This window comes from Boleophthalmus pectinirostris, unplaced genomic scaffold, assembly GCF_026225935.1.
Source record: "Boleophthalmus pectinirostris isolate CB_2022bp ecotype Guang Dong unplaced genomic scaffold, ASM2622593v1 HiC_scaffold_5, whole genome shotgun sequence".
Classification (NCBI taxonomy): domain Eukaryota; kingdom Metazoa; phylum Chordata; class Actinopteri; order Gobiiformes; family Gobiidae; genus Boleophthalmus; species Boleophthalmus pectinirostris.
In genome coordinates, this window is record NW_026571404.1 from 22,140,628 (window position 1) to 22,153,008 (window position 12,381).

The window sequence follows — 12,381 nt, forward strand, 5'->3', positions numbered from 1 at the left end:
CAGATGTCTTGTTAGTGGTGATTTAGTCAGGACAGGAGCTTGTTACACACTGCGTAAAGGATGTTATGCTATTGATGTCTGTAAACATGCACAAAACTCAATTACTCTAAGTAAATACTGGAGAGCTGGGAGCACTTATTCATGGTGTCTTATCCACTGTTTTTAGAGACGTGGGAGTATAGACCACAAAAGAGAATGAAACTTCACAGTTGGCAAAGATGGCATTTCTGAGGGAACAGCATGTGTTTACTCATCACTGACATCTTTGTAAACTTGCTTTTGATTGGTTTGTTTGTGCATTGTAGTTGCAACATGAAAGGGAGATCAAATAAAAAGTAAATCAACACCAGAAAAAGCCTAATGAAGGAAAGAGACTTGTTTGCTGTGTAAATCCAGAATAGATCCAGGACAGCTAAAACAAGGAAAAATAGCAGTCTATGTGTATTATTACTAATAAATACCAGAAAATGTTGTAGACAAATTAATTACCTAATATTAAATGCCTACGCTTTCTATAAAATGCTGCTTTTGAGTCTTAGTCTGTCAGTGCTCTTATAAAGTTAAATATGTGTACAATCCCATAACTCCTTATCTCAGACTTGCTGCAAACATCTGTTTGTGTTTGGTCTGAGAGCAGAGAGCATTGCCACGGCGACCCACTGCCCCCCACATCTGCTTTGTGTTTCCTTGGTTTAATTGCCCACATTTGACAGCTATCATTTGGGCCATTTCAAAGATCACAGTAACAAGATGACCAGTAATAAAAAATATACTAGGGTAATATTTGTTAAATATTTTTAAAAAAGTGATTCTAACAAATATTGCAATTATGGTTATATTTGTGTTTTATGTTTTAAAATTAAGATTCATGGATATTTTATACATGAACAATAAAAAAACATGTTTATAGTGTGTACAATGCTTTTCAGGTTACATAATAATAACATCTTATAAAGACAGAATATTGTGTTGGTTGCATGGTTGGTTGGTTATAATTTGCTAATTCTAGCCAATCACATTGAAATTTCATGATGCTTCTGATTTATCTTCCAGTCAACATACTTACTGTATGTCTCTGTGACCTAGAAATGGTTTACCTGCAAGCACACAATGTTTTGCTGACCAAGGTATACTGAATATCTGGAATTAGTGCAGTCCAAAATTAAGTGTTTGTTCAGTTATTGAATTTCTAAAGTAAAAAATTCTTTGAACTTTCCGTCGCATGTGGAAGTGTCTCTTCTCTATTGTGGTGTCCTCGGGGCTCTGTTAGGTGTGAACTGAGGTCTTTACATCAGGATGTGTTTTCACTAAACATCGCTAATGTGAGATATTTGTCAAAATTTCAAGTTATGCCAACAAAGAACATCTGCTTCTAAAATAGAAGGTAAAGGCAAAATTACAAAAAGCAATTTATGTTTCAGTAGTGTCTTATTTTTATGTATTATACAGTTAACAGTCTAAAGCAAAATGTAAAAAGTAGTGTGTGGTTTCATTGTTATTCTTAAACTTATGAATGAAAGTCAACACGTGTAAGTAAGAATATGTGTGAAGAAGTTGCTAAGACATAGCACTCTATTGATTGAAGTAAATGTATATAGCTTGTACCACCATTGCTAAAGGCATTAACGATTTCAGCTCCCCACTGCAGCTAATTAACAAGCTTTTTAAGAGTCGGGCGGAAATGTCTCATCTCAGGCAGTGGAGTCGGAGCACAAAGAAGTCATTCTGGCTCTGTTGTTGTGTCCCTAAACCTGAACAGTGGCTTTTCAGAACAACCCCAGAATGGTGTCCAGAGACTCATTTAGCCTTTGTTGCGCTTGTGTGAGTGGAAGTGGAGCCTTTTCTCTCTTTTGAGGGAGTGAGTGAGGAGAGACCTGCCCAGTGAAGCGTCACTGTTCATCCACTGAGCTGATAGTAGCTGACACAGGTCCACTAATGATCGAGGTACTGTGATCATCTAGTAGTGACCAGTCTCCACATCATCCTCTCGCTGTGTATGTACTTGCAGACCACCATATCTATGTCAAGCACAAACAATAGATTACATTTTAAATGCCATTGTATGCATTTCTGTTAAATCAACCTGCTATGCTATGCTGACCAGGCATTGCTCAACATAGATAAGAAAAGTGCAGAGGACAAATAAACTTACTGTACCTTGCTGATTTTGACAGCAATAGACACTGTTGTTCCCCACACTACAAAGGAAGAAATAATACAAAGATATATTAGATACACGAATTGGTTTGTTTCTCAAACAGAGGAAATGGATGGAATGTCCACAGACTGTCATGGTTATATCCAAGAGGAATTACCACACCCTGTACCCATGGACAGATCAGATCAAACCCACTTCCTGTTTCTGTGCACTGGGCAGATATCATAGGAATCCTTTGCTGTGACTTGGGATGGCACAGTTCAAAGAAAGACATTCTTATCTGATAATAAGCACCACTTAGGTTTCCACTGGGGAAATATGCCAAGCAATCTCATCTTCAAGAAAGTGAGTATTTGTTTCTCTTTTACCCTAAAATGTCTTTATACTGTAAATAAATATAAATAAGACAATAGAGACACTGGCACTGCTATCTGTCACCCTGAAGTGGTACACACTCACTTAGGTCTATCTAAGGACTTGGCTTTGTTAACATGTTTCTTTCAAGTGCTCTAGCACCAAGGGTGAGTTATGCTTGAAGTGCTGCCAGAATTCTTAAATGCTCTTGTATTTGTTAGTTCTGCTTTCAAAACATAAAGGCAGAGTCAATATAAAATCTGAAATAAGAGTCATTAAGGCCTATATCAATATACTATACAGTCAATTATTTAAGGTTGATTATTTATTTGTATTCCATTTGTATTGGTATAAAAATGTTTGTAGACATTTGACTGTCAGCATATATTCACCATACATCTGACAACAGAATATGGTAAAAAAAAAAAGGCCAAATCACAGCTGGGGGTACGGCATGCACCTATTTTGTAGCCTGCATTCCTCATAGTTAGTTCTCTGTTGTAAATACCATCACTGTGGAAATAAAAGACAGGTCAGACATTTGAAACAACATGGATTTTTTTTTTCACTGACAGGGTAGTGTTCTACAACACACACAATTGCAAATGTATGTGACATGACTGGCTGTTTGTAGGCTATTGATTTCACAGGATAAATGATGGAAAAGATTAAAAACCTATACCTAGCATATACAAACAACAGAAATAATGGCAATATAAGTAGGCTATACAACACCATTGTCTCAACAATGTGGCTTGTGGCTGTCACAAAGGACTATTATTGTTTTAATAGAGCCATGAAAAAAAAAAGATGACACTTGTCAATTTGAGATAATCTGACAGGAAATCCAACTACACAATTTCAAAGTAAAAGTACCATCATGTGGGATTTGGGCTATATAATTTATTCATGACTCACGTTTGCTTTTGTTGCACATTTGTTTGTACTACTGGATAAGGACTGCATTTGTTTTATTTATTTTATTCACTTGGAAATTGGAACTGACTATTTTACAGTAAAGATAAGAAGTTGTTAACCTATGTGTTAAAAATACGCTGTTAACTTGAGGGTTTATTTCACAAATATATCGTTCATTCATCTAAGACTATTTTGCACTGAGTATTATAATTATTATTACCTGTGATGATATTTGAATAGATCCATGTGTGGAGCACAGTCTATGGGCTCGTGTGGAGCCTGGAGCAAATGTGCGCGAGCGGAGAGATACGGCTTCCGCTGCTGCCGTGTTATGATGCTAGTTGTCGTTAGCAGGCTAGGGCTAGGCTAGCTGGAGGTTTGCTCTGGTACTGTTGCGAAAAGGGTGATAATTAGCCAGACACTCGGGCTTGGTTTATATCCCAGCCAAAAGTAAAATAACCTGCTTGAGCTTTTCGGCAGAGAGTACAGCATCAAGACAATGCTCTCGGTATAGCGGCCAGGTGAGTGTCATTCGCTCTGTTAACGGAGTTTTGCATGTAAATGGTTAGCAGCTGAATCGCCCCGGTTGTTAGCGGAGCATTTTGGCCCAAGCTATTTCTTGGATGCACAGTCCTACAAATTCCACATGTTCAAATGTAATGTTTATTTCTCCTGCTATGTCATATTAATGTCCATTGTTAACGCAATACTGTCCGTTTGCTCCAAAAGAGTCTCAGTTTATTTACTACTTTTGCTTCAACACAAATTCTCATTTTAAAATGAAAACATACCAACTTTTAGTAGTCCTCGGAGACTGTGTTGGCGGCAGGGGTACACGGAGTACCCCCACTGTCCGTGATGAACAAAGTAAGGTTGACTTCCACAGATACTTCGGTAATGTACACTGTTCATTACGAGTGGAACCCAAAACCGCTGAGGGACCGCTATGTTATGTCAGTACTACTAGTAGTATAACATTAAAATGACTTGCTTGTTTATTTCTTTAACATTTCCATGTATTTAATGAATACATATTTTATGTTTCAGGACAACATTGGAATTATGATTCATATACGTGGATTACTGGCCATGGTTTTGGAAAATATGAAGTGATTTTTACGACTAAAAATGCCCACTGACAATTCTGACTGCTGCTTCTCTCCACGTTTGGATCTATCGTTCCGTTTTTAAAGATATTTTTGGATTCACACTACGGTGGCCATTGTGCTTCATGCAAACGTTAACCATGTGTCAAAGGTGGAAGGATATGTTCAGATTAGTATAAATATATGTGGGAGATCGCCCAAAGGAAGCCCTGGCAGGAAGCCTAGGACGGGATAGGTACTGAAAAACGTTTCCCGGAGAAACATGGCTTCAGTTTGGAAGAGACTGCAACGTGTAGGGAAGCATGCCTCCAAATTCCAGTTTGTGGCATCCTACCAGGAGCTGATGGTGGAATGTACTAAGAAATGGTAAGTTTTGGGATAACAGGCTTCTAAATCACTGTCATATTTCCCCCTCGAAAACTGTATGTGGCTGTCTGTGCTGGAGTGCTTGAATGGTGGCCATAATTCACACACAGCTCACACACACAGTGTGCAGGCATGTCTGCACGCTGGGAGGGGCTCACTGTCGGATAAAACTGCTGTGTTTTTCCCTTATGCAGCCATACTTAATGCATTTTATTTCTATGCTGGAAGAGTAAGTTATTAGCATCTTGCATAATGTCTATATCATGACCAAAAACCAGACTGTGTCCATAGATCAAGCTACAATGTATAGATGTTCTGACTTTTATTCCTAGCTTCGTTAAACAATGCAATAATAATTTTAATATAGTGTGATAGACTGTCACTATATTTACATGCTTTGTATGGATTAGCTGTAATTAGCTGTACACACAGTGTAAGTACACATCCTGTGTAGAGTGAAAGAAGGCTCTTGTGGAGCAAAGATGTAGCCTGCAGACATGCAGTGTGGAGTGCCGGAGGCGTGACTAACACACAGCCCCACGAGCTTCAACCTGGACAGATGTTAACGTGTCGGAGAATGGAATGAGAAAAATGCACATCTCTTCTCAGAGCCAGAGGTGGGTGGGCTCTGTGCTCTGGCTGGTGCATGCTTTGTTTTGCAACTTGATCTGATTTTTCACGGTATTCAACAGTTTACAATTGTAATCCTAATGGTAAAAATGATAATAAATATTTCAGTGTGTGAATCAATAGCTGAAGTTTGTGCACTGTGATTTAAGCAAGTGTTTCCCAAACATAGGTACAAAACCCCTATGTCTGTATTTAGTTGGGGTAGAAATGATTTCTTTATTTGTTTCCGTGGTAATAAGGAGTTATTTTATATTACCCAAAATCTTAAAGTAGCTTGCATACTGGATACTAAACCCCAGATATTCTTTTAACTGAATGTATTTTAACACAATACATGATGAAGTTTCTGTAGTGACGATTACTGCTCTCTGCTGTTGAGACTCAGGCCTTGTTCACTCTGCTACTGTTGCCCTGAGGCTGTAGCTTTTAATCAAGAATGTGTTTTTGTAAATTTCTGACTAATATAGTTTGAAAACACAGCTGAAGGCAAGCTCACATAGCCAGGATATGAGGATTATACCCTGCCAATGACTCAGAGACTGTATTGATTACATGGTAATTCTACTCTGGTGAATGCAAGCATGGCTAATCAAGACGCTTCTCACCACACATGACATGACAGGAGAGGTCTGAGAGCATTGATGTTTCAGTTACTCTCCAAAACAGTACAGTAAATGTTAAATGGTACATCTTTTTACTATGCATACACTACACTCTGAACTACATAGGTCAGATACTTTGATTATTTTCTAAATTAATCCAAACACACATACAAAGAGGTTGATGTATGCCTTGTATTGCTGCATCATAATCAAATCATACAATTTTACTCTGGAAAACAGAGTAAAACGAGATGCAACATCTCAATGGACTTCCAATTAATACTACTCAAATCACAAAAATTAGGCGGGGGGTTTCTGATGTGGTACAATTTTCTTTATCAGAACATTCAAATTGACATGTGACTACTGTTTATTTTAATGCAGCCCTAAAATGCTTTTGACAAACTACTGGACTTTAAAAATGGAAATCCAAACCATATATGCTTGTTATGAAGAAAATGAAAATGCAAACATTTGTGGGTGGTCCCATTACAAATAGATGTCCACAGTCCACACAGAAATATCCAAAACTCAAACTGACAAGCAGCGGCTATACTAACCATGGAGGCACTGCCACTGTGCTACACAAGAACAGTTATTAGACTCAGTGACCTAATGTCTAATGTACATTGAGCCAAGTACCTGATGCCAAGGTGAATAGTGAAGAGTTTTTTGTACAAGTTGTTCAAACAAAGTCTGAAAGCGTGTCACTGTCTCTGTTGAGTGTTCAGTGACCAGGCTGTGTCAGGCTGTGACATGTTGACTTGAACTGAGCATGTGTGCGCTATGGCAGCACTTCGTCTCCTGCCAAACAGAAATCCTCCTGCCAAATTCAGGGTCTTGGCCTTCATGACAATGATAGTGCATTTGATTTATATAACACTCTTTTGGACTCTTTAGACCCTTTTACATTGCTTTATTTGTTCACTCTACACTTGGTGATGAGAAGCCCCTATTGTATCCCCTACTCCAACCACCACATTTCATTCACACATACCCCAGATTCATACCAAGAAAGATGGGTGAAGTCTGTTGGACACAATGATAGTTTGCACTACAGCATCTGCAGCCCCCACTATGGCACCTGGTATTCCCAGTGGTCTCCTTCCAAGAACCGGGGCATAACCCTGCTTGGCTTCTGAGATCTGACAAGATTTAGTTTTGTGTTTTGTGAGCTGATTTTAAAACATGTCCCCTATTCACCAGCTCACAGACATAAAACATGGTAGAGATGTGTCACGTTCACTAGAGTGGTAAATGTGATGACGTGTGTGGTGCAGTGTTCCACACACAGAAGAGAGGGGCTCATCGTTTAAAAGCACACTTTGCGAAATGTCTTTGAGAAATCACAAAGTAGTTAGATAGACCATTAGCCTGATTTATTAACCACTGTAACTACAAAATGCCACACTTTCTGTCACTACTCCAGAAAATTCAGAGACAGTTTACATACAAGAAAATCAACTTAAACATGCGTCCATTCATGAAGACAAGCATGATGTTACAGGTCTGATCTGCAGAGAGGCACCCTAACTTACAATAAGAATGCATGTTTTTCAAGATATTATTGAGCAATAAGAACACTGTAGGCAAAGATAAAACAATCTTTGTGGAGACAGGCATGATGTATACCAGCAACTAGAAAAGTTATGCAGTGCATCTTTAAGAAAATGAATGTGCTGCCATTTTATACTATTATGTAAATTAAACAAGCCTTGGTATTTATTTACAGTATGGTTCCTATAACAATCATTGAATATTGAATTTACCTCTCTGCATGACACATCTGCTGCCTGTGTCCAACCAGGAGGAAAATTATGCCCTTCTCCAAAGTAGTCACACTATGGAAAATAATGCTTATAGGAAAATGTCATCTGTTTTGGTGAAGAGAGTACAGTAGCTTAACTTGTAATATACACTTTAAGAACCACTGGTGTTGTTTTTAAACTATTAATTTTTTCTACTTTATAAATTTGCGATATGTAATGCACACTGACCCAGTTTTTTCTTGATTTGCCTTCATCTGTTTTTAATTTCTTAAACTTGTATTTATAAAAAACAAACATTCCTCATTCGGATTGTATTATTTTGCCCGGGGCTCTAGACAGCAAATGAGTTCTATTGGTGCATTGTTGTTTTTTTGGTGCACTTGAATATTTGAAGATTTTTGAACACTTGAACATTTTACACATATCAACCTAAATTATATCATATTTTAGCAGCAAAACTTTTCTCATACTCTCCATTGAAATGATAGGGAATCCCACTTAACCAAACTGGGCAGAATAAGGTCAGTAGTTAACTTTTAAAACAATAGTGTCCCTATGTTGGACCTCTGCTTGAAGCACAAATTGTTAGATGTCTTCTACTGTTCTCCACATAAGCCCCTGTTTCTTCTGTTCTGTCGACTCTTCTGGTACAATCAGACCATTCTTATATCAGGATGACTGCTAGCATTTGTTACTGAGGAAATCTTGATGATATGTACTTCTATATCAGCTGCATTATTCCACTGATGCAAGGATTAGATTTGATACACACAATATTATAAAAGATAAATTGCGCCGTAAAACAGGATACAGTTTTGGAGTTTTCTTTGCTGAGAAGGAGGATCTAAGGATAAGGCATGCTCTGGGACAATTATCTGTTTGCTTATTTCTTGGGTAATCTGCTGTTGACCTTTCTGTTGGTTAGGTCATTTATTTTGTTAAGCTCTGTGAGGCAACTGTTGTGATTTTTGGGCTATACAAAAATAAATTGAATATTGCTCTAAAATGCTTTTCCAGTTTTTGCCAAGTCTGCATGTTGTATCCACAATATTAATTTCTGTGATTTCTTTCCTAGGCAACCAGACAAACTAGTTGTGGTTTGGACACGAAGAAGTCGAAGGAAATCGTCCAAGGTGTCTTCTTTATTAGCATTCATGTTTGAATGATGACAGGCTAAACACTTTTTCCAATGACTTACTGTATGTCTGTCCCATAGTCCCACAGCTGGCAGCCTGGCATTAAAAACCCTTATCGTGGTGTGGTGGTGTGGCCAGTCCCTGAAAACATTGAGATCACGGTCACCTTGTTTAAGGTAAGTAATGGCACCAGTGCTGAGAGGCTGGGATTGCTAATACTGTACCTCTGCTGTACTTATACTAGTAATATAATAGTAATGGAGTGTAAATGACTCACATGTGGACAGGAAATGTCCCACTGCCACTGTCTCAAACCCTTTTGGGCTCTGCAGTGACACACTCACTCACTGGGCCAGCTCCTCTTACCATGTATATTTACTGACTCCATTTCAGTGGACAATATGACACTGGTCAGATTCCGTCAGAGGAGTACAATAAGGACAATGCACTAAAGTATTACTTTTGTAATGTACAAATTAGAAAACTTTCCTGAAATGTGCAGAAAACAAGCCTTTAAAATTTTTTATAAGCTAGCAAAATGAGGAAGGTTGATCTGAAGGAGTATGTGTGCCAAAGCAGAGGTTATACCAGAAAGCCATCATTGTCTGCCTTTAATACTGCCTATTGATTTTTTTGTTGGAACATAATCTATTTGTAGTTTGTAAAAGGCTATTTGAGCCAGTTACAGTACAGTACATTGTGAACACTTTCACAAGCTAATGAGGCCACCTTTGTCTCTGGCTAAGTGCATGATTGTGTGTGTCTTATGTTAATGTTTTGTTTTCCCTCACAGGACCCACATGCAGAGGAGTTTGAAGACAAGGAGTGGACATTTGTCATTGAAAATGTAAGTCAGATAATATTCTAGTTGAACCACCAAAAATTCTCTGGATATGTTCATTTTATTAAATGTGCATTCAGCGCCATCATGTGGTGCTAAAGCACCATTACATGCAGGTGTTGGCAACTACCATGTATTACTCAATAATTAAATACTTTATGATGTTTAGACTTACAGAATCATTTACATTTAATAAACAATGTCCCAAAATACATACATAAATATCATATTTTATAAATTATACAATATACACCCAAAGGTCACATTTTGTCTCTAAAGTTCCCTTTTATATTATACAATAACCTTAAAATCTTGGTGTCTGTTTTCAGTTAGCATATTTCATTTTTTAGTTGAGTTCTTTTTTCACAAAATGAAAAACATGCCCTAGGACATTGCCATATGAAGTGAGCGTGACGCATTTATAGTTCAACAACGGAAGTCACTTTAACTAAAATTATCACATTAGTATTAGAACAGACTAAAAGACATTTTATTATCAAGTCCAGTAAACCACCCTTGCACCACACTTGTTTATTTCAAAATATTGATAACAGGAGGAGGTCACTAAGTGCTTGACCCTCTTTCCTCATGTGGATGCTGTGCTCAAAGCACCAGCGGCAGAGGCAGCTGCAGTCTTTGATAAAAAGCTGAGAAGACAAGCAGGTCAGCTGCTGTCCTCAGAACAGAGCGTGGGAGAATGTAGAAAGTGCAGAGAAAGAGAGAAACACGTTTGTGTGTGCATACCTGACTAATGATAGTGAGATCAAAGCCAGGCCAGTGCACTGACAGCAGGAATGAAGAGGAAAGAACGACCCCAAACAACAAGGCAGGGGCAACTGAGCACCTGTAAATATATTACACTACTGGATTACACTACATCCATTCAGTGTTACTTAAATAATATTAATAATTACAAAAAAATTATATATGACCTCATAATAAACAATGTGGAATGTGTTAGAGTTTTCTTTTTTTATATTCTGTATTTAATAACTAATAAATATTTTTGGACCACAAGAGGGCAGTGCAGCCCAACATCTGAAGAATATCGCGTGCTTCATGGTGTAATGTGGATAGTAGTCTGATTACAAACAAATGTGTGAAGTGTGCACAGTCTAATACTCATAAAAAATACTATATTGTTGTTATGCATTTTTTCATAACTAATTCATGTATAAAAAGGTCTGTAGAATGCTCTATAAATAGTCTTGAAGCAGGCAAATGGAGAGGTGAGCTCTTCTGACCCCTCATCAGACGACACAGGAAAGAGGGAAGAATACGCCATTGTGCCTGAGCCGCGGAGATGATGAAATTTAAGATCCCCATGCGCTGGTTTGTTCTTAATCTGGGGGCCAACCTCATCCTGGGTTAATCCCTCGCCACTGAATTACCAGTCCTGGCTAGATTGTATTTTGTCATTGAAAAATGGCAGTGTCAAACACTACCTTTTCTCTCCTGTATTTGTTCGTCTGCCAAAGCGAATCACATCAAAAGATGGATATAAGTCAGAACTGAAGGAGGGAAGGAGAGGTGGTATGCTGGAAATGGCTTCACTGTGGTATCTCTAAATTGCATGTACCCTCGCCTTTGACTGCTCCTTTTAAATGGGAGCATATTATCAAAAAGGTGAGCAAATTGAGAGTCAAAAGATTGCATGGCTGTATTTGAAAGGCCTGTGCTGACTGATTCTTTTGTGTGGGCCATACTGTGTGTGTGTGAATTGTGCTTTTGCATATTAACCAAAGATGGAGATGGCAGTGTCCCTCCATCTTCAAAGCTTTTGTGAAGGATTTCCATAACTCACACACTGGACAATTGTGTCTAAGATATCATGTCTCAATATATTCAATATACAGTCACACTGCACCTCGCCTTTCTATGCTCCACCAATATCCAACCCATTACAGACACTCTAGCCTTTAAATGGCTACATCTCCCTCTTTAAAAATTAACTTGGAGCCAGACCATGTAAAAATACTGATGATAATTGGGCAATGAAATGATCCATGTTCATACTGTATCTAGAAACGAAATACTTGGACTGCAGATTGAGAGTTTAATTGCCAAATGGCTAAATAAATAAATGAATGAATGAAACAAAATTAATTCATAAATGACAGGTTTATGACTATGCATTACTTTTACAATAAATATTTCTGTCTTCTCTCTCTTCTCATTGGCCTATAGTTTTGGTGATGGTTACTTCTTCTTTCATTAACAAAATGTGCCTTACTCTCTATTGTGGGCCACAACTAACTCCAACCATTTAAGCATCCTCCTCATGCAGACACAGTCTGGTTTAACACAACCAATTTCAATAGAAAAATGATGACTGTGTTGTGTTCTATAAGACGCACTTAGCAGCCCTTCATTTGTACTTTACATATTTCCCTGATGGACTACCTCCCCACACATCTATGTTATATCCAGTGCCTTCTGTGTGCCCTCCCCTCCTTTATAACTTGGAACACATTACCTAGGCCACTGGCTTGTGATCGCTG

The 12,381-nt window shown here is 38.1% G+C and overlaps 1 protein-coding gene and 1 long non-coding RNA gene across 2 annotated transcripts in view; one reads left to right on the plus strand and one right to left on the minus strand.

The window, feature by feature from the left end:
- Positions 1-898: 898 nt before the first annotated feature.
- Positions 899-4,314, minus strand: LOC129411517 (uncharacterized). The gene is made up of 3 exons (XR_008633329.1): positions 4,222-4,314; positions 2,158-2,198; positions 899-2,018 (listed from the first exon to the last, which is right to left on the minus strand). It is a non-coding gene; the product is annotated as an uncharacterized LOC129411517 (long non-coding RNA).
- ehbp1 (EH domain binding protein 1) overlaps positions 3,762-12,381 on the plus strand; it is an 86,564-nt gene continuing 77,944 nt past the window's right edge. The window contains exons 1-5 of the mRNA XM_020921052.2: positions 3,762-3,951; positions 4,478-4,902; positions 8,979-9,036; positions 9,120-9,215; positions 9,833-9,886. Of these exons, the coding sequence (XP_020776711.2) occupies positions 4,799-4,902; positions 8,979-9,036; positions 9,120-9,215; positions 9,833-9,886 (312 nt within the window). The 5' untranslated portion in view covers positions 3,762-3,951; positions 4,478-4,798. The remainder of the gene's footprint in view (positions 3,952-4,477; positions 4,903-8,978; positions 9,037-9,119; positions 9,216-9,832; positions 9,887-12,381) is intronic.